The sequence below is a fragment of the Haliotis rufescens genome, unplaced genomic scaffold (assembly GCF_023055435.1).
Source record: "Haliotis rufescens isolate VD_foot unplaced genomic scaffold, xgHalRufe1.0.p SCAF_22, whole genome shotgun sequence".
In the NCBI taxonomy this organism is placed as follows: domain Eukaryota; kingdom Metazoa; phylum Mollusca; class Gastropoda; order Lepetellida; family Haliotidae; genus Haliotis; species Haliotis rufescens.
Window position 1 is genome coordinate 2,360,842 of NW_025963913.1, and position 19,661 is coordinate 2,380,502.

General features: G+C 40.1%; 1 protein-coding gene across 9 annotated transcripts in view; it reads left to right on the forward strand.

Moving 5' to 3' along the window:
• The window catches only part of LOC124136358 (prestin-like), a 110,200-nt gene that overhangs the window by 41,586 nt on the left and 48,953 nt on the right, over window positions 1–19,661 (forward strand). The window contains exon 1 of one of the 9 annotated variants that reach the window (XM_046502283.2): window positions 4,688–4,706. The exons of 6 other annotated variants lie outside the window; for them this stretch is intronic. In XM_046502283.2, coding sequence (XP_046358239.1) covers window positions 4,703–4,706 — 4 coding nt within the window. In that variant the 5' untranslated portion in view covers window positions 4,688–4,702. Of the gene's footprint in view, window positions 1–4,687; window positions 4,707–7,008; window positions 7,218–19,194; window positions 19,288–19,661 lie in introns of those variants that run through there. 2 more of the 9 variants (XM_046502284.2, XM_046502282.2) reach the window with 2 other exon arrangements.

Below are 19,661 nucleotides of genomic sequence, written 5' to 3' on the forward strand. Positions count from 1 at the left end.
GGATTATATATTGATATTTAACTCGTTGAAACTCCAGAAACGAGAGAAGATTAATGTCAAATTTTACGAAGTTTGGTTTTTGTCTGAAGAATTCTTCTGAGTATAGGCATCAACGAGTATTGTAATTCGTAGCCTGACCTTTATTTAATTTGTCCACGTTTCCACTGAATTTCACCAGTTCCCAATCAACGAGTTTCAAATAGAATTAGCAGTCCGGATGTCAATTAAGAGTCAAGGTCATGTAGTGGAGCACTATGGAGGCACTAGGCTTCAATTGCGCTTCTCTACACCAGTTGCGTGCTGATGGCTATTGTCTGTACCCGTGTCTCTATACAAGAACCGCGGGAATGGATCCAGGAGTTAGTGTAGGTATACCGAAATTCTAGAGATATAGAGGATCGTGTCACGGCACCAATTCACCCCGTCAGTGCACGATGATACGAAATCCGCCAAGTCACCTACCCTGACCAACTACCCAATTCTGACAGCTTCAGGGCATAACCCCCCCCCCCCACACACACACACACACACACACACACCCCACACCCCACACACACGCTGTCATATAGCTCGAATATTGCTGAGTGCGGCGTTCAACAACAAACAAATATTTCAATATAGAGGCCAGTCACTGGCCCCAAATACAGACATATGCAAGTTATATTTCTAAGTGCTTCAAGTTAAAGATATTTTGTTTTATATCTCCATAAATACACATTATAAGTTACTGATAAAGAAAAAAGATGGCGGTGTGGCTTCCAAGGGAAATATTTTGTAGCGAGTGGGTCCAGGGTATATAGCATGGATACAATGGATGGTTAATGGACAGACGCCTTGGGTTTGTCAACAATCCTCGTGAGGAATGTGACCACGGCAGAATTATACCCATCTCATCCATAGTGATTAGTAACACAGATACTACTGCCAACGCTGAAACTCACGTGGGAGACGCCACCATCATAATTAGAGGGAATCCCGGACGCACAAATATGTAATCTATTTAGCACCTTACGTTCTCCTTCCTATAGCTACAGTGACACCCTCCATCTTGTGTCACTCGGCTCACCTTAACCAGAGACCATATGGTCCCAACCTTCACCACAAAGGTCATCTCGGTCACCATTTGGAAGAATCCATATTGGATTCTCTAGTCCACGTGACTATCATTTTATACAACACAGTCTGGCCGCAGTCGTGACCATTGTTTAAATCTTGCTCGATATCAAATCGTATAATTATTTCTATTCACCATACACAAAAAAATCCAACTTTACTGTCCTGTATATATCTCCATTGCTACTCGAGGGCTTATGAAGGGAACTCGTATAGTCGCCTTTTACGTCAAGCATGGGTTGCTGAAGGCCTATTCTACCCCGGATCTTCACGTCTGTTTGTGTATGTTCTATGCGATAAATTGTTGCATAGATAATGGCAAGTTACCATAAAATAAAATCAACACACATTTAATATCATGTACGAACTGTCATAGCTAATTAGATCCTAAACTTACATTCTTACTAAGTCATCCATATGGCTGTTTTGAGTGAAATACGATGACTTAAGATACCTGTCAAAGACATTAACTCATGTTCGTCATTCAATGTGTTTGTTTTTGTTGTAACGCGATCTCTGAGTGGGAATGTTTTTGTCACTTGCAATCCTTGAGAACAGTGAATATCAGAAATCAAAGACATATATTTACGTACGTCTTATCAGAAACCTATTTTGTAAAAATTATTTATTCAGCAAAAGGTCAGATTGGTTAACTAGACAGATGTAAGCTTAACATATATTTTATGAGATTTTACAAAGAAACTATTTGTGGATAAAACAATTTCCCATAGGTATATTATGAAGGATATATATGCACCTTAAGAAATGGTATGAATATTATATTTCACCGTCTATTCCTACATTAGTCCCAGGAGTGAATAGCTTTTATAAAATATGAAATTGCCTTTTTGTATCTTGTTAAAAAATCCTCATAAGGATATTGTCCCCCTGTACAGATATCGATGCCCGGATATACAGTCGTGTGCTGCCATCGGTGAACCTAATACGCACAAAAAGACAAGTGCTTACACTTTGAAATCATTACCAAAATTATAATTTTTCAATGTAATAAATTTATTGCACTATGGTGTGTTCTCCTGTGGGCCTTTTGTCATAGTTACGCCATATATCATTTCTAGATTGCCCTTACTTCACGTTAGAAAATACGTTTGATGAGGTGGTTCCATGTTGTGTTTGAGTGTTGCATTAGTTGCATACTAGCTGGGTTTGATCACAATGATAAAACTACTCCACGCTTACAAGTGTTACGTCCACGACGTGGTTGATATATCTTGTGATATCTGTGTTTTAGATCTTCTGCACAGGCCTCCTTCTGGTTGCTCTGTGTATGACAAGCGTTACAAGTGTTTAAGGTCAAAGTACTGCATTGTTTGCTTGCATTTAATGATCCCCGTCTGAGCTGTCAGACCAAGTAGATCGGGATGTATTACAGATACACTGAAGCAGTAAGTCAAATGCACCATGATAAGTGTTTAATCCTTTGCCTTAGGCGGGGCTTACTTTAAGTATACGATTGGCATATCACATACGTTATTACAAATCACCAGCTTATCACAGCTGCAAAAGGACGGGATGTATAATTTGTTATGTCTTTGTATTCCTGAATGATGGCACTGACTGCCAGGGGTTGGGTCTATGACAGGGGGCGGGAGGTGGTTCATGCACAGTGCAGCTCTATAATCCTTGACGACTGTAAACAATAGACATGGCCTACCTGGAGTGATACCCCTGGAGTTACCTTAGGATAATGAAGTGTGCATACCTTTTAAACAGATACTTTAGATATGTGTCATCCTGCACAACAACTTTGAGAAGTCACATTGAGGAAATATATGTTTTATATATTGGTGACTTATGTTGAAACGAAGACATATTCCATACGTATTAAGGTTGTAAGATTGTGATATATACGAATACACTTCTGCATCTCCCAATATGACCACTTCAACTACCACTCGACTACGACTAATACTACTCCCATTGCGCGTACAACCTCTACTACTACTACTACTACTACTTCCACTACTACTATCCACTGTTGTTGCTACTGCTACGGCTACTGCTGCTACTACTGTTGTTGCTGCTACGGCTACCGCTGCTACTACTGCTGTTGCTGCTACTGCTACTACTACTGATGCTACGGATACTACCATTACTACTACTACTGCTGCTACTGCTACTACTGCTGCTGCTACGAATACTACTACTACTGCTGCTGCTGCTACTACTACTACTACAGAAATACCAATTACCAATATACCATATAAGTGACAGAGTGACAGCAATATTCCAGCTAGCGAGCTGGTAGTAATCAACCCACGGTAGGACAAACAATTGGCACACTGTACAAAAAACCACCTATGGCTTTACAAATCAGCCAGGTCACACGCTTACGACAAGCTTTGGGGTGAACGGGGACCTTTTCCACGAGAACATTTCCATGTTCATTGGGATACCATCTATATACATTAACGACATGTACTTCCCAGTCCACAGCAACATCCACATTTTAATAGTACTTCGTACTTTTTAAAACGAGGGAATAAGGTTGCATGATGCAATATCTGCATATTTATTTACTAATTATTAACAAGATTCCCCAATACAGCCCTGATTCAATATCAGGCGCTGGTTTCAAAAATCGTTTATCAACGATGGAGATGTGTCGGCCCTTCAGACAACGGATGCACATTCATTTATGTCCTGCTTGGGGAGATATGATCAGTTAATTCAACAGAATGACACGACTTAGTCTTAACTCCGCCTGAAATGACGCAACAACATCAAGTAGAATTTAAGCCCACGGATATAGCCGAGGGTATTGTTTATATCACAATGAGATTGGGGATGATATACTAGTACTTGCTAGGTAGATGCGTGTTGATTAATTATGTAGATCGCCCTCATGCGCGAAAACTGTGCCACTCTATGTAGTGTAAAGAATATCTGATTAAATAATAAATATGTCTTATAAATCTCATACCAAGGGACAACCCCCTCTCCTATATCGCACGAATATTCATGTCCCTTAATTTAGTGCGCGTAGATTATCTTGGGTAGAATACGGTTTGATGAACTGATGCGGTGTTGGCAGACGACACTTGTAAATAGCTTGTTTGCGTCACCTGTGTTGTTTACGATATCAAGTATACTTATAACGTTAAAAGAAACTTGACTGAAGTAACTTTATACTTCACTTAAAAATACTAGTTCGCTATGATTTCTCACGGATGAAAAAACAATGGAGCCCCAACAATTCATATCAAAGTAAACATTGCTCAAGTCAACAGCCCTTACTCTGGATAATCAGACTTCATTGTTCAAAACTTGTCCTATTCCGTAAACACACACCGACGACCACGCGAGCTTGCCACAACACACTGGAGCGTGTCGACCTCGGGCGATTTTACGACGCTTCATAAACCTGTGATCCCTGACACCTGTCACGTGACCTCGCCATCCTTGAGCGTGGTGACATCTTTTCGGCTGTCATTGTTTTCGACAAGCGCCTACTGTTTGACCAGATTAATGCATTTACGTCACAGCGGCATCCCGCTCCCTTAATAATCTGAGTTAGTCGCCCAAACCTGACACTAGCAGGTGTATCGCTACACAAGAAGCACTGAAAATGGGTAAGCCTGCGTTCTTCTCTCCTTTTTAAATTAATTTGGTTCCATTGACAAGAACAGAACATTTTCAAACTTGGACATTTTTATTTGAAGTGTTATTTCGTGGCTTTTAGAATGTATCATTAGAAAACAACAAGCTATTTATGTAATTGTTTGATTGGCATTCTAGAAGTTGTGTAAATAAGAAAACGTTCAACTTACTTCATAACTATTTATGGTTTATTGTATCAGCGACGTCTCGCTATAACAATAAACCAGATGTTGTTTTCCATAACGTTAACGTTTTCTTAAGTTGTTCTTGTGTTAGTAATTTATGAAGACGTTGATTTCAACTTATTTACCATCTCAATGCATTGAGAGAATAAACACGTTAAAATACATGTCAACCTTCTTCATTGACACATAATAATAATAATAATAATAATAATACATACATACATACATACATACATACATAATGACATATAATAATGAAATGCCACATAATAATTTACATGTCAGATGTACTCAAGACTGTTTTTCTATTTTGTTTACTATTGTTTGAGCATATTTGATTGCAACTGAAGTCGTTTCGTTATTTAAATTTACATCGTGTTGAAAGGTAAAATTGCAGCTTGTGTGTACTTCGTGCTGACGTTTAAGACCTATGTGGGGCGGTGTTAGGTATTCAATAGGTCTTCAGCAACCCATGCTTAAAGGCGACTACCATTATGTTTGTCGTAAGAGGCGACTAACGGGATCGGGTGGTCAGGATCGCTGACTTGGTTGATGCATGTCATCGATCCTAATTACTTGGATCGATGCTCATGATATTAATCACTGGATTGTCTGGTCCAGACTCGATTATTTACAGACCGCCATCATATAGCTGGAATATTTCTGAGTGCGGCGTTAAACAAAACACCAAAAAACAAAAACAAAAACAAACAAACAACGTTGCGATCTCTTCAGTTCAATTGATGCGCGACTTTTTCTCATCAGTATATTGCATCCCCGATAGACTATGCAAAGCACGTACACAACAAGATATACTTTTCAGCAGATAATACTTTACCATCAACTCTCTCGTTTCTTTCCTCATTCAATTTCACACTCTGTATTTTTTCCTACCTTCCTCCGTCAAACGACAAACTATTGATCGTTTTTTATACGTCTTATTTCCTAACAATTTTCCCAGAAGCAAAGCGGAGGTCAGGGAGATCGATATTGTCATACTGTTAGTGGTAGTTTCACGGTGTGCGTTCTCTCAAGTGTAATTTGATCCGACCCCCAGTAGATTTTGGTCGTAAAATGATATAACCTCACATCCTAAAAGATTTAAGCACAAAAAAACTTCTAAGAACTCCGGATATTATCGCTGTTTCGTTGTCAGTGTGCATATATATATATATGGGTAAATGACATTTACAGATAATAGACAGTAATATAAGCTAGGGTCCTATGTAAATGTATGCTTATTAGGAGCAACATTAATATTGTAAAAGAAGGGATGTATATTTCAATATATCCCAATTATATATATATATATATATATATATAAAATAATAAAGACTTAAGTTTTGTTCAACACAAATTATTTTTAACTGTCTTTAAAAGATAAGATTTGTTAAGATCATTATTTCATAAGCCACTTGTTTTCTTCTTTCCACAATGTTGTTGTTTTGCTATAAAATAATGTTGTCAAAAGTGATTATAAGGTTTTGGCCGCTGGCCAAACGCGGTAAATACTTACTTCACCATATAGAAATTAGCAGTGGTTCAATTTGCACAGAACACGGCATCTAATATTTTCAACTTTCTTTAACTCTGTTCGTTACCTTACTACACAAATACCACTTTTAGATTTCAACTTTCGCTTTCAAATCTTAAGTTGGGACAATTTCATAGGACATCAAGAGAAACCCTCACAAATCAACAACAAAGGGATTCCCCATCTACTCGGCTTCTATAAATAGACTCGGGGAAGTTCGTAATGGAATTATTGATTGGTTCAAAGTGCTGTCACATGACTTTCCGACATGTAATACGAACGTGACCCGGAGACATCAACACATCACGACAATCACGTCCACGGCAAATGTCTTCGCTGTGATGTTTTCTTCCGAGGAAATCTGTTTATTCACCAAATTCTACTCCCAAGGAAAGCATCTTGATGCAAAACAACTGTAGTATTTTCCCGCCCGAATAAATAACTAGGGCAGAGATATCTCCGAACAAGCGAAGTGTCAGTTGAGACAAAATGTAGGATCGACGAACGGGGCAAGGCGAAAGGGGACCACTCGTCGGTTAGTTCATATTTCGACTTTGTAAAGATTTCATGTTTTGTAAATACATAACATGTGACATTAACCCTTTGAAATGCACAAAGCTTACCAGAAAGTGTTGTGGTCGTTGAAACGTGAGGTTAACAAACAACCTTGCGCCCCTCGCTTCGTAATGGTGGAACCCTGGAGGATTTCCGTCTATATTCATAGCATTTCGCATCAGAAATCACCGTGTTGTCAAAGTCGTGAGGTAAGTGTCCTAGTTGAACTAAACCAGTCATTAACAAAAGATGTTTCGATACATTGGAAAGTAATCGCGCAGTTTGTGTATAACTGCCATAATGTATTATGCATGTCGATGTGTTTGACGCATGTGGTACTGGCGATCGAGGTATCACTTCTACTCGTGTTTGTCTGGAACTTTGACAAGTTGTCAAACCATATATACACGTGTCATATCGCCCCTGTATTTTGTACATATTGAATCACGGCTGACATTGTTTGACACATTGCTTTTGGGACGATTTAATATTTCATCAGCATCGCTAGTGGCATGGCTGTTCATTTGTCCATATTCATTCAGAACATGATATTATGACAAGTGCATTGTTGCGTGTTGTAATGAATGCCTATTGTTTTCTTAAGCAGTCATTCTAGCATCATATGGTGCCTGGTTGATTTCAAACTTATACTGACCGCTCGCGTGGTCTGCTAAACAGCTGATAAATAGAGCGTCTGCTCGGGGAGTGGAAGGTCGTGGTTCGATCCCCGGTCGCGTCATACCAAAAGACGTTAAAATATGGTATTTAATTGTAACCTGCCTATTAATAAGGGGGTTAAAAGAGTTCGGCTCGGAGTCGGTATACTGTGTCTGAGTGGGGTATTCATGTTAAACTGCAGCTAGCACTATATAACCGGTAAAAGTCCGGACGGGTACAAGCAATCACACATTCACGTGCATGTACGTCAGAATATAAGATGTATAAAATAGAACGCGACGTTCAACCCAACTTCACCTTGCCTCAAATCTAAATCCAAAGTAATTGTCAGTAAATTCTATTTTGACAGTGTTATAAGCATATGACGCAGGGTCGTGAGTACTGTTAGATATATCTCATATTACACCTGAATCTATAGCAACGGCACTGGCGAATGCATCAATATCATAATTGTTTCATTTATTGCTCAAAAATATTTTCGTAAGTAACGGTTGTCTTGTTCACTACATGTTTTGGACACACCTGCTTTCAATTATGAAAGATTCCCGGTGGCGTAAACATGGTGTTTTTTAAGAGTAAAACATTTTGAATATTTATCCGAAGTATACCTTATACGAGTACAGATGTTGTATGAACTCTATTAATGTGGGAAAAACAATCAAATGCTTTCTTGGATCCCGGTATTGGTGTGAGGTTGAAACAGTGAATGTGTTCAATACAAAATAATCATTGTCCTGAAAAGATCGACTACGATGACTGCCATCAACATGCTACTCTATTCTCCGAGGGATTCAATAGGAGCAGGTATTGTTCTATTGAGGCAGACCTATTTCTTGGGTTGTTAATAACAACCGATAAATCATGTCTCTGCGAGTTTATTGAGGATATTTGTGAGAGATTCTGCATAATTCAAGATAGGAAGTGGTCACTACCAACATCAGCATCAAGTGAGACAACATCTCCAAGAGCCTGGACATGCCTCCAGGCTGTCGCTTTAGATTTCCCGGCTCACGGCGTATTAAATATTCAAACAGAAAGAAGCTTCCTTCTTCTATGTGGAGATGGCAGACGACACTTGAGTGTTTTTGTTTATCGAGGAGTATAATTAGTACACGTGCCTTTGGTCTCGTCTTCACGATCAATAAACACGGGGCACGGGACAGACCCCGATCTAAAGACACGTAAAATATTGAAAAACATAACTTTAATCATTGTCTTTTTATGTCTCCCCAAAGTCTTTTTTATCGCCGGTTTGGCAGTATTTGAAATGAAACAGCTCCCTCGAATTATTTAATCAATATTAAATTAAGCCTTGTGTACCCGAACTATTATGACGTAGTGCAATGTCTTGAATGTAAACATGTTTCTTGTGGGTGTTTATGTGGAAAAACCTCCACGTTCATCGTATCAAAGGAATATCGAAGATCACAAATAACAGAAATGAAGATGAAATGGGATATGGTATAGACAAATAAAAACGTATCGACCGCAATTAGCTATACAGAGTTGCGTCCCTTGGGTACACCAGAAACCTATGATCGCGGGATTGTTGTTTAACGCCTCACTCAGCATATTCCAGCTATATGACGGCGCAGTGATTGACTCCATGATCGTGGTTTCGAATCCCGATTTGCCCCGATTATGTTTCTAAGTTTGTCAAGAGGATTCCCTTTCTATGGTTTCACCAAAGAGGTATACGTGCTACCTGCATCACTTCGGGATGTCCAACCTCATTGAGCTGACACACCGAGATATAACTGGAATACTGTTAAAAGTGGCGTTAAACCCAGCTCACCCACTCACTCTTGACAATCATCGTTCAGCTGCTACCTTGGTCAAGTCGTTTACAATACGCCCAGACAAAATGGAATGAGCATGCGTTTGATGTGATCGTACGACCTTTGGGGGCCACGGTGACATGAACGCTGCTCTGATGCACTTTGGAACAAAGATGTGAAGGTAAATGCTGCTTAACCATAAGGTCAGCCAGGGCGGTCCAATTCCATATTGCATTGACGGCAACAGACTCTCAGCGATTTCCAAAGCCAACTCAATAGAGACTCACGAAGAAATATATTCAGCGAATTAATGCCATTGAGGAACCCTGTCTTCAAGGGCATTCTGGCGTACGAAGGCAATTTTGGCTTGTTCCTCAAATCTGACATTTCTGACTAACATTTTACATTGAAATATGGATTCGTCAATTCGATTTTGCCAACTGTCGTTGACGTGTTAAGTTGGATAAACTTGATGACACGTATAAGGGCGTGTGGTCTTGTAAACATTGTCCCTAACGAGCCTGCTTCATCAATGTTCTGTCGAGTTCTCTTTTAGACGTAAACATGACTATGCATCTTTGACCTTTTGGTACAGAACTATTTTTATGTTCGGATAATTGTTGAAAGTAGTTCCATATACAACACAGCAGTTTGTGTATGTTGAGACAGTCTCCCCGCAATCAGCTATAATTCATATACTGGACAGTTTGGGGATGAATATATCACATTTTCAACACGAGGACGGTCGTGACTCTTATAAACATGTGACTGTATTAAATTGTATGGGTACCTAATTCCTATAACAAACAATTTTACCAAAGTGGTAAACGTCTAAGACCTGCATCACTTCGGGCTTTCTTCCCACATTAAGCGGACACACCGTGATATACTGGAATACTTTTCAAAGCAGCGTTAAACCCAACTCACTCACGCCATGAAAAGCTTTTCTAAAAATCGAAAGTCGTGTTGTAGGGAATATGCAGATTGGTCTGCCGGAGCGCGATGTATTATATAGATACCGGAATAAGCTGAGTTGAACCAAATGATGTATGCTGCCATCACACTGTCAGTAATGTAATTAGGTTGTGCCGCTGATCCGGCTTCCGTTAAGAGACACACTCTATATATACCGCTTCCTGAAACAATGTATGTATGTTTGTTGTGTAACGCCCTTCTCGGCAATATTCCTGCTGTATGACGGCGGTCTGTAAAAAATCGGGTCTGGAACAGACAATCCAGTGATTGACATCGTGAGCATCGATCCACGCAATTGGGATACGATGACATGCATCAACCAAGTCAGCGAGCCTGACCACCCGATCCCGTTAGTCGCCTCTTACGACAAACATCGCCACCCTTTACGGCAAGCATGGGTTGCTGAAGACCTATTCTACCCCGGATCTTCACAGGACGAAACAATGTATGGCATTTGTGGGTAGGATATTCCTGAAGACTTGCAATTGGTTGTAAGGGGGTTTCCTGAACTGACGTGGTCTCACCATGTTAGTTAGACATGGCGACTGCTTAAAGACTAAGTGATTCTCGAGACCATCTCCAGCAATTCAGAATGAAACAAGTGGATCTGTGATGACAAAAGGTCAGCGAGTCGTCCCTTGGCGATATTAATATTAGAACATACGTGAGGTTCCAAATTAATAGTTTCATCGCAAGTGATAAATTAGCGCTTTGGGAGTTATGTTTTTCATCTTTGTCACTGGCTATAAACAATTCATTGATTGATCACGTCTTGGAATTACGCGCTAGCCGCATACCATTGGATGGTGAGCACGAGGCACTCTGCCGTCTTGACAATGGCGGGGTCGCGTCGGCGCTCAGCATGTGTTGTCTCTGACGTGTGTGAACAGATGGTGGAAAGAATTCGTTCCGCTGTAATTACATAAATTATTAAGTATCAAATGACAACGCATTCATATTACTCCACGTTGACATGGAGTATAAACTAAAGTGTGTGAAATCGTGTCCAGTGGAATGAACTAGCCATCACGATTATATATACTGTTGGTAGATTGTCGCATGTTGCAAACACATGGCTGATCACGTGGACAACGTCAGCATCTGAAATCCGATACCGCCCACCTACATTTAGGTATTTTAATTTCGAAGGATGTTAAATTGCCTTGGAATGAAGCACAACCAAATTTTCATTCCATTCAATCTCATTAAGATCATATGAGAAGATCTGATGACACCTCAGTTATTAGAAGGTCCAATCGAAATGAAGGATGCGCTGGTTCTTGAGCCAATCAGATGTCACCTTTCTAAGACGATTCGTCTTCATTTCTTTACCGCTTCGATTCGGAAATTTCTATCTTTGCAAAAGAAAACCACAACAGAACGCAACATACCCTCGATAGTACTTACACCCATTTGATTGTAGATGCCTGGGCGCTCAGAAACGACAGGATGTACACACTATTCCACAACAATATGATAGCGGTTTTATTTTTTTGCATTCGCAGTTCCTCGATTATGTTCGTTTTCGATACACGGAATCAGATAAGCTGGTTTGAATGCTTCGCTCACTCGTACCGAAAGTTTAGAAGCACCGATGCTGACTGGCTGATTATGTAGCTCACCTGCATGACGCGACCTTCTATGGACGTGTCAGATCTGCAGAGATCTATGTATCGGAATGAAAGATCTTGTTATATCCATTCATCCAGTGTGAAGCTACCGTCGTTTTCAATTGACATAAGACCCATGAAGATTCAGGGGAGAATAGGTCTTCAGCAACCCATGCTTGCCGTAAAAAGCGACTATGCTTGCCGTATAAAGAGGCGACTAACAGGATCGGGTGGTCAGGCCCCTTGACTTGGTTGATGCATGTCTTCGTATCCCAATTGCGTGGATCGATGCTCATGATGTCATTCACGGGATTGTCTGCTCCAGACTCGATTAATTACAGACCGCCGTCATTTAGCTGGAATATTGCTGGAATTGTTAAACATCAAATAAAAACAATTGACCTAAATATCATTACACGACGTATATTGTGTATTACTAACACTTGTCTCTTAGACAACTCCTGCAATCAACACATGTTGTATGTTATAGTAGTTGGTGATTTAGGATAAATGTGTGGCCATTTCATGAGAAAAGCCACTTGGGCAATTCGGATGTTCCTTGAACTTAAGCTAACACGCCGTTACAAAACTTTCTCATGAATGAGTTGAAATACTGCGTCGTTAGACCCAACTCATTCACGAGAAAGTCGGATCAATTCATGTCCGCCATGTTGGTTTTAAGAATACATTTAAACAGAAAAAAACAAACAACTAAGGTGCACCGGTGCAGTGCACTGATGCACTAAATTGCATACTACGCTTCATCTCTATATATTGATACGTCTGTTTCACAGTTTCAATTATCTGCACATCAGGTGGTCCACGAATTGGTATTGATCAGTGTTTTGTTGCCTTCACATGAAACATATTATTCAGTTAGATTATGTGTGGTGTTAGTTATCAAACATTGCATTTGAAATAGGTAATTTGTGCTTTCTTGCAGTACTCTAGACTTGCCAAACATTATAGACTTGCATGGGCTGTATTGGATATATTCGTTTCAGGGACTACATCCCGACTTCAGTGAGTTGTTCAGGTAGAACTTCACTACCTTAAATGCTTTTAGAAAACTAAACTATGAAATAAAATAAATAAATAATAATAATTATTATTATTTATTTATTTCAACTCTACATGAATCGGTCGCGAAGTACAACACGATTAGAGGGTGATGGGGGGTCAATAATAATATGCTTTTACATTTGAGATTTTATTTAACACATAAATAACTTAAATTTATACAAATTTGGTAAAAAGCAAACCATGCATTAATCAGGAAATTGCGACTACATTTCGTTAGGATTTCTATGCAGAACGGGCACCGAGAGTTTCAATGAACATGATCGCTATATTGTGCGTGCCTTATACGTGTACGCTTATCATCGGGCTATCAATGGTTGACATAAAGCAATACAACTTGAGAGATAAAAGAAAGAAAGTGATATACCTTGAATCCAATACAAAATACATATTAGGTAGGTAACATATCAAAGATCGTCCAAGACCTTGAAGATATGTTTCAATTTTATCGTCTTTAAGCCAAAAAACGTGATGCGCACACATGCTTTCACGATCTCAATGACGTCACAAGCTGCGTTGTTTGGCATTGTTCCAACTAAACTCCATGATTGTAACTGGTTGGGGGATATGGAGAAAAGGCAATAAGGTTTTAAGGTTTTTTTTAGAAGAATTATGTGATAAGACTATTTCATTCGACGTTGGAAATGGCTAAGCGATTTGGGCGGAAAAACAACGAGTCTTTAATCTGGCATCAAATCGTTGCAATGCTTTCGAAATCTGAAGAATTTGATACAAAAATGAAGGTGTTATTCACTCGCCAAAATGTTTTGAGCGCGGGATTAGCTCGTAAAGTATCAATTTGTCAATTATATTGTCTTGTAAATCTGAACTGTACGATTAAGTGAGAAAATTAGGTTTTGGGATATGTTAAATTCGTTTTATGTTAGCCGGGTGTCTGCAAGATTGGCCTCGTGACCTCGTGGACACATAGCTCAGACTATTTCGTTATTTGGGTTTGTGGACGAGCCTTCACGTGCAGATGCACGACTTGAGCGTGGAACGCGTGCAGCAAGGCATTACTGAACGTGACCAGACATTTGTTCAGATTCGGTCCGTGAAATAGCTGTTAACTGCAAGTTGTGAAATAGCAGCCACTTGTTCTGCTGTAGAGGTATCGATCATTGTCAAACCTTCCTATATCAAAGCAAGATCATTTAAGCCACTTAACAGCTGAAGCATTATTCGACGGTCGTTGTAGATAGCTCTACTCTCCCAATATAACCCTAGTGTCTAAACGTCGCAAACAGATTTACAATCAGTCCATAAGCTCATATTACATGAAGCAGTCGAGCTGGTCATTGATGGTAGAGATGACTTTCGACATTTTAAGAAATGAAGCTAAATGTAGCGATCTATCTTCCCGAGGCAAGCGTGTCCACTAGCCAATATCAAAGTCTAGTTTCTACTATATAGTTTTGTTATTTGGCAAGTAGACACTCTTGTCTCGGGAAGACGGTAGCAATGAAGTGATCAAGTAATACGTTTTTAAAACGGGTGTTATCGATATCACAGATATTATTCTATCATTTCACCATTGAACACTTACCCGTGAAGACCCTGGTTAGAATTGGTCTTCAGCAACCCACGCTTGTCGCAAGAGGCGACTATGCTAGAAAAAGGCGACTAACGGGATCAGGTGGTCAGGCTCGCTGACTTGATTGATGCATGGTATCGTATCCCAATCACTTGATTCTCTGGTCCAGACTCGATAACTTACAGACTGCCGTCATTTAGTTGGAACATTGCAATGCTGAGTGCGGCGTTAGACAACAAACAACTCATTGAACACAAATACATTTAACTGTTTGTTACTCTGCCCATCTAAGGTGAGGTGAAATTGGGTTTAACGTCGCGTCCAAGATTATTGCACTTATATAGCGACGTGCATGCACATGTGTGTGTGTGTGTGTGTGTGTGTGTGTTTGTAGCTGCTTGTACTAGTCCGGACTGATGCCGATTAATAGTGCTAGCTCACGGAGATATCCTGCCGCAATTTAACATGAATACCCCACTCAGACACAGTATACTGACTCCGAGCCGACCAGTCCTTGTTTTAGCCCCTTAATGCCGAGCGCCAGACAGGGTTACAACAAATACCATCTTTTAACGTCTTTTGGTATGACGCGGCCGGGGATCGCCCATCTAAGGGGACATTGCTAGACTACCCAAGCCTATACCTATAAAATATGTGTGACCTTATTGTTTTTCTATCGCGGTGCATTTGTCATCCATGTGTCCACAGGATAATTTCATCATCAATCCCGGAACAGTTGAGACCGTATGTAAAATAGTTAACATTAAGTTTGCCGAGGGATCCACTGTGCACACTACTATATTCAGGAGCTTGAACAAAAAACACTGACGACGAGCACTTTCAAACAACTTTTTCTGGAACTTTTAGATAAGTTTCGTGAGCGTATATAGACAATGCACATCGACCCTGCCTATCTTCCTAATAGTTAGTGTTTGGGCATTCAGCTCAATGCTCCCTGTTTCCAAGCAGCCAGTCCGACGCTGCCAAGAGTGTTGTTTTTTTGTTATGACCTCAATACAACGTCAGATGCAACAGTAAGGGTTCGTTTCAAACCCCAGCGCTGCAAGTCACAAAAGGACGATAAACGGACACGGAATGATTTGTGAATGTCCTTTGGCAAATTGTATAGCGCCGTCACCACTAGTTTGCGACTGGAGTTGCAGTCCCTGTGTATCGAGATATTCGCATTGGGTCGAAATTTGACCAAGTGATAAATGAATATTGTTGGTGGGTTTTGAGATCGTAAATCTAAATCATGCCGAAGATGTAAGACGTGTTATAAATAAAACGAACACCAAGCTCACGCTTTGTCGAATGTGGTGTCGTAATTGACATGTTTGTTGGAGAAATGGCCCGCTTGAACGTGTAAATAATGGGACAAGACCAGAGGGTGACGAGGGGTTTTCCTACACAGCAGTAATGGAAGAAATTAGTTCGGTTCATGGAGACACTTACTAACTTTCTGATTTGAGCTGGTGGCCAGGGTATTGGGGATTTAACGAGCTTGTACACTACTAGCGATTTAGGGGAGACGCAACATCGATGAGGAGCAAGGTGTCGTTATGGCGTGGTGGTTGACAGCGCATCGCTTCGGAGGAGAGGGGTCCACGTCTTTGTAGTTGTAAAGGCGTCATAGATGTTCGGGTAAAACACGATTGTTGAAATTTGCTGGTCATGTAATTGAAAAATGAAGTGATTGAACGGATTGGTAGTAATTTTAGTAGTGCATTGCTTTGAGGTGTTGATGTGGCGCCAAAATTGGGGCCCAAAATTTTAAATTTGTCTCTGGGAAAATTTGAGGTAGTCAAATAGTATAAATTGTTCATTGCACCGTAGATCGGTTTTATTCCCACCATGAGTAAAATGTGAGACAGCCATTCTTAAGTCCTCCATTGTTATGTATAGCTGAAGTGAGTGAAGGCGTTAGGTTTTATGGCTTTTGCAATATTCCAGCAACATCACTGGGGGACACCAGAAATGGGTTTCACATAATGTACCCACAATGGGGATCAAACGGACCTAAGGAGTGGCGGGCGACCACCTTTACCACTTGGCTACCCCACCGCCCTTATACACATGTATTAGGAATGCTGTTGATGGTGCATAAAACCACACTCACTCAAAACAAAGACGTATATAGAGATTTATGTACGTCTTTTCTCATAAGGACAGTTAAAACAGACAAGACACAACATTGCTATAAACTTTATGGACGTACTTTTCAACATTGATTAATGCCTTGGGGGCGACACAGTCGTAGATGAAGAAATGGAAACCCATCACTTTCGTGGCTGATTCAGGGTGACCTTGACATGAGATACGACCACAGCACCTTGCCACGTGTTAGCTTTCACTTGTATAAGTAAAACGAACTGGTTAATTTGGTAGGTGTTGATGTGAAACGTTTATTGACTTGGTCACGTTAGGAGACATTTTGATGTCAACAATTAGGCGTCATGATACTGAGGTGGAAGGGATAAGTGATTGATGAACCAATTTATTTTAGGTTTTCGTTGAAGGGGGAGTTTACCCTGTATTTTTTCCAAAAGCAACTGTTTTGAGCATCTATTTGTCTTCATCTGGTGCTTATATTTTGGCACATATGATACACATATGTATTTTCATCCCTGTTTTATGAATTATGATTTTTTTTTTAATACAATAATCTCACACCTTTTTAAGTAAAAATGTTTTTGCAATGTGAGGTAATGAATGAGTGAGTGAGTGAGTTTGATTTTATACCACTTTCAGCAATATTCCAGCAATATTACTGCGGGGGACACCAGAAATGGGCTTCACACATTGTACACATGTTGGGAATGGAACCCAGGTCTTTAGTGTGACGGGCCAACGCTTTAACCACTAGGCTACCCGACCAACCGGTAAATGATTAGAGAGAAACTGATCTATTTGCCAAGGAACCGCCTCCATGTTCTATTGGTAGAGCGTCTGCCCAGAGAGCATAAGGTCAGGGGATTGATCCCTGTCTCATCAAAATATCAAAAGAAGTTAAAAGATGGAACTTGTTGTTACCCTGCCTGGTGCTCGGCATTAAGGGGCTAAAACAATGATTTCGGTATACTGTGTCTGAGTGGGCTAGCACTATAAAATCGGCAACAAGCGGCAACGAGCAGCCACACACATGTGCATGCATGTCACTATTTTAGTGTAATGATCTAAGACTTAAACCCTATTTCACCTTACTTCACCTATTCATCAAGGACTATCTCCACCTGACCTGGGTGTGTTAGAAGTGTTGTCAGGAGCTATGAGATGGGTGATCTCCATTTAACAGTGAATAATGCAACCCCGAGTGAAGCACCCTACAGCGAAGTGAAGTAGGATTTATTGCACTTGTACAGCAATGTGCATTTACCCTGTGTGTGTGACTGCTTGTACTTGTCTGAACTAAAGGGTTTATAGTGCTAGCCCATTGAGATACCATGCAGTTTAACATGAATACCCCACTCGAGACACAGGATAGAGCTGACCCCTTGTTCTATCCACTTATGCCAAGTGCAGGGTAAGAAGTACCTCCTAAGGACCATCTGTTGGTATGATGCAGTCAGGGGATTGAATCTCCTAGACCACAATTTTTTTGTTTGTTTGTTTGTTGTAAAACACCGCACTCAGCAATATTCCAGCTATATGACGGCGGTCTGTAAATAATCGAATCTGGACCAGACAATCCAGTGATTGACATCATGAGCATCAATCCACGCAAGTGGGATATGATGACGTGCATCAACCATGTCAGCGAGCCTGACCACCCGATCCTGTTGGTCGCCTCTCACGACAAGCATAGTCACCTTATTCTACCCCAGATCTTCACGGGTCGGTATCAGTAGTAGTAGTAGTAGTAGTAGTAGTAGTAGTAGTAGTAGTAGTTATTGTAGTAGTACCAGTTGTGATGTAGGCGCATTAGGAATACTGTCAATTTAAGCAACATAATCACTAACATCGACACAAAAATCGAATCTGGACCAGACAATCCAGTGATTGACATCATGAGCATCAATCCACGCAATTGGGATACGATGACGTGCATCAACCAAGTCAGTGACCATTGCCATCATCCACTGGTTTGTCTGCCACAGACTCCATTCTTTAGATGCTGAAGAGGTCAAGCTGGAATATTGCTCCATTTATAAAACATAATTCACTCACTCACTCCATCAAACATTTCCAAATTTATTTTACCTCTGCTTACGACAACGCTGCATGGCGTATCCTCTTAAAATATCCTCTTAAATTTCATTCCCTGGACATAATTATTTTATGACATTTACAATATAAACTGTAACCTTTATTCTAACATAAATAACTAATATAACTTAAGATAAACAAAGCATAGAAACATTTATTACAATATCAAACAAGCTTTGTCAGTGAAACATTCATAATGCATGTTGAAGCTGGAATTAACCCGTTAAGGTCATATGTCCGTATGTAAACACACACAGGTAAAGATCTCGCTGCACTGATTAAACAAAGTGTACTTGATATGAATATTATCAGTGAACACCCAGTACCCACATTCTAACCTGGTGGCCTAGGTTGCAGATTCTGTGACGATTCATACTGGTGGCAAAATAACAAGGGATCATCATGTTCAATTTCAAAGGTAAAAATGGAAATTTATTTATAATCCAAGGATGTATACTTGTGATTCAAGCTGTAGTGTGGTTGAGATTTACATGGCGGATATTGAAGGTGGTAGTGATGTGGGTTATGACATAGCTGTATCCAGTGATGAAGTGGGTCAGTAGGCTGGTGGATGGAATTTGGTGATATTAAAGGTTATTGGTGGTGTAAGACAGTAGGATCTTTATATTTAATATGAAATATATATTCAATTTTAATCATGTAAGTACTTGTACTTTCTTCGGGTGGATGGGTGGGGGTATGACAGGGCTCAATTTAAAGAACTGGATTAAACTTGCACTAGGTGCATGTTTCCATGAAAACAGATGACATTTAATTAGTCCCCGGGTGTGT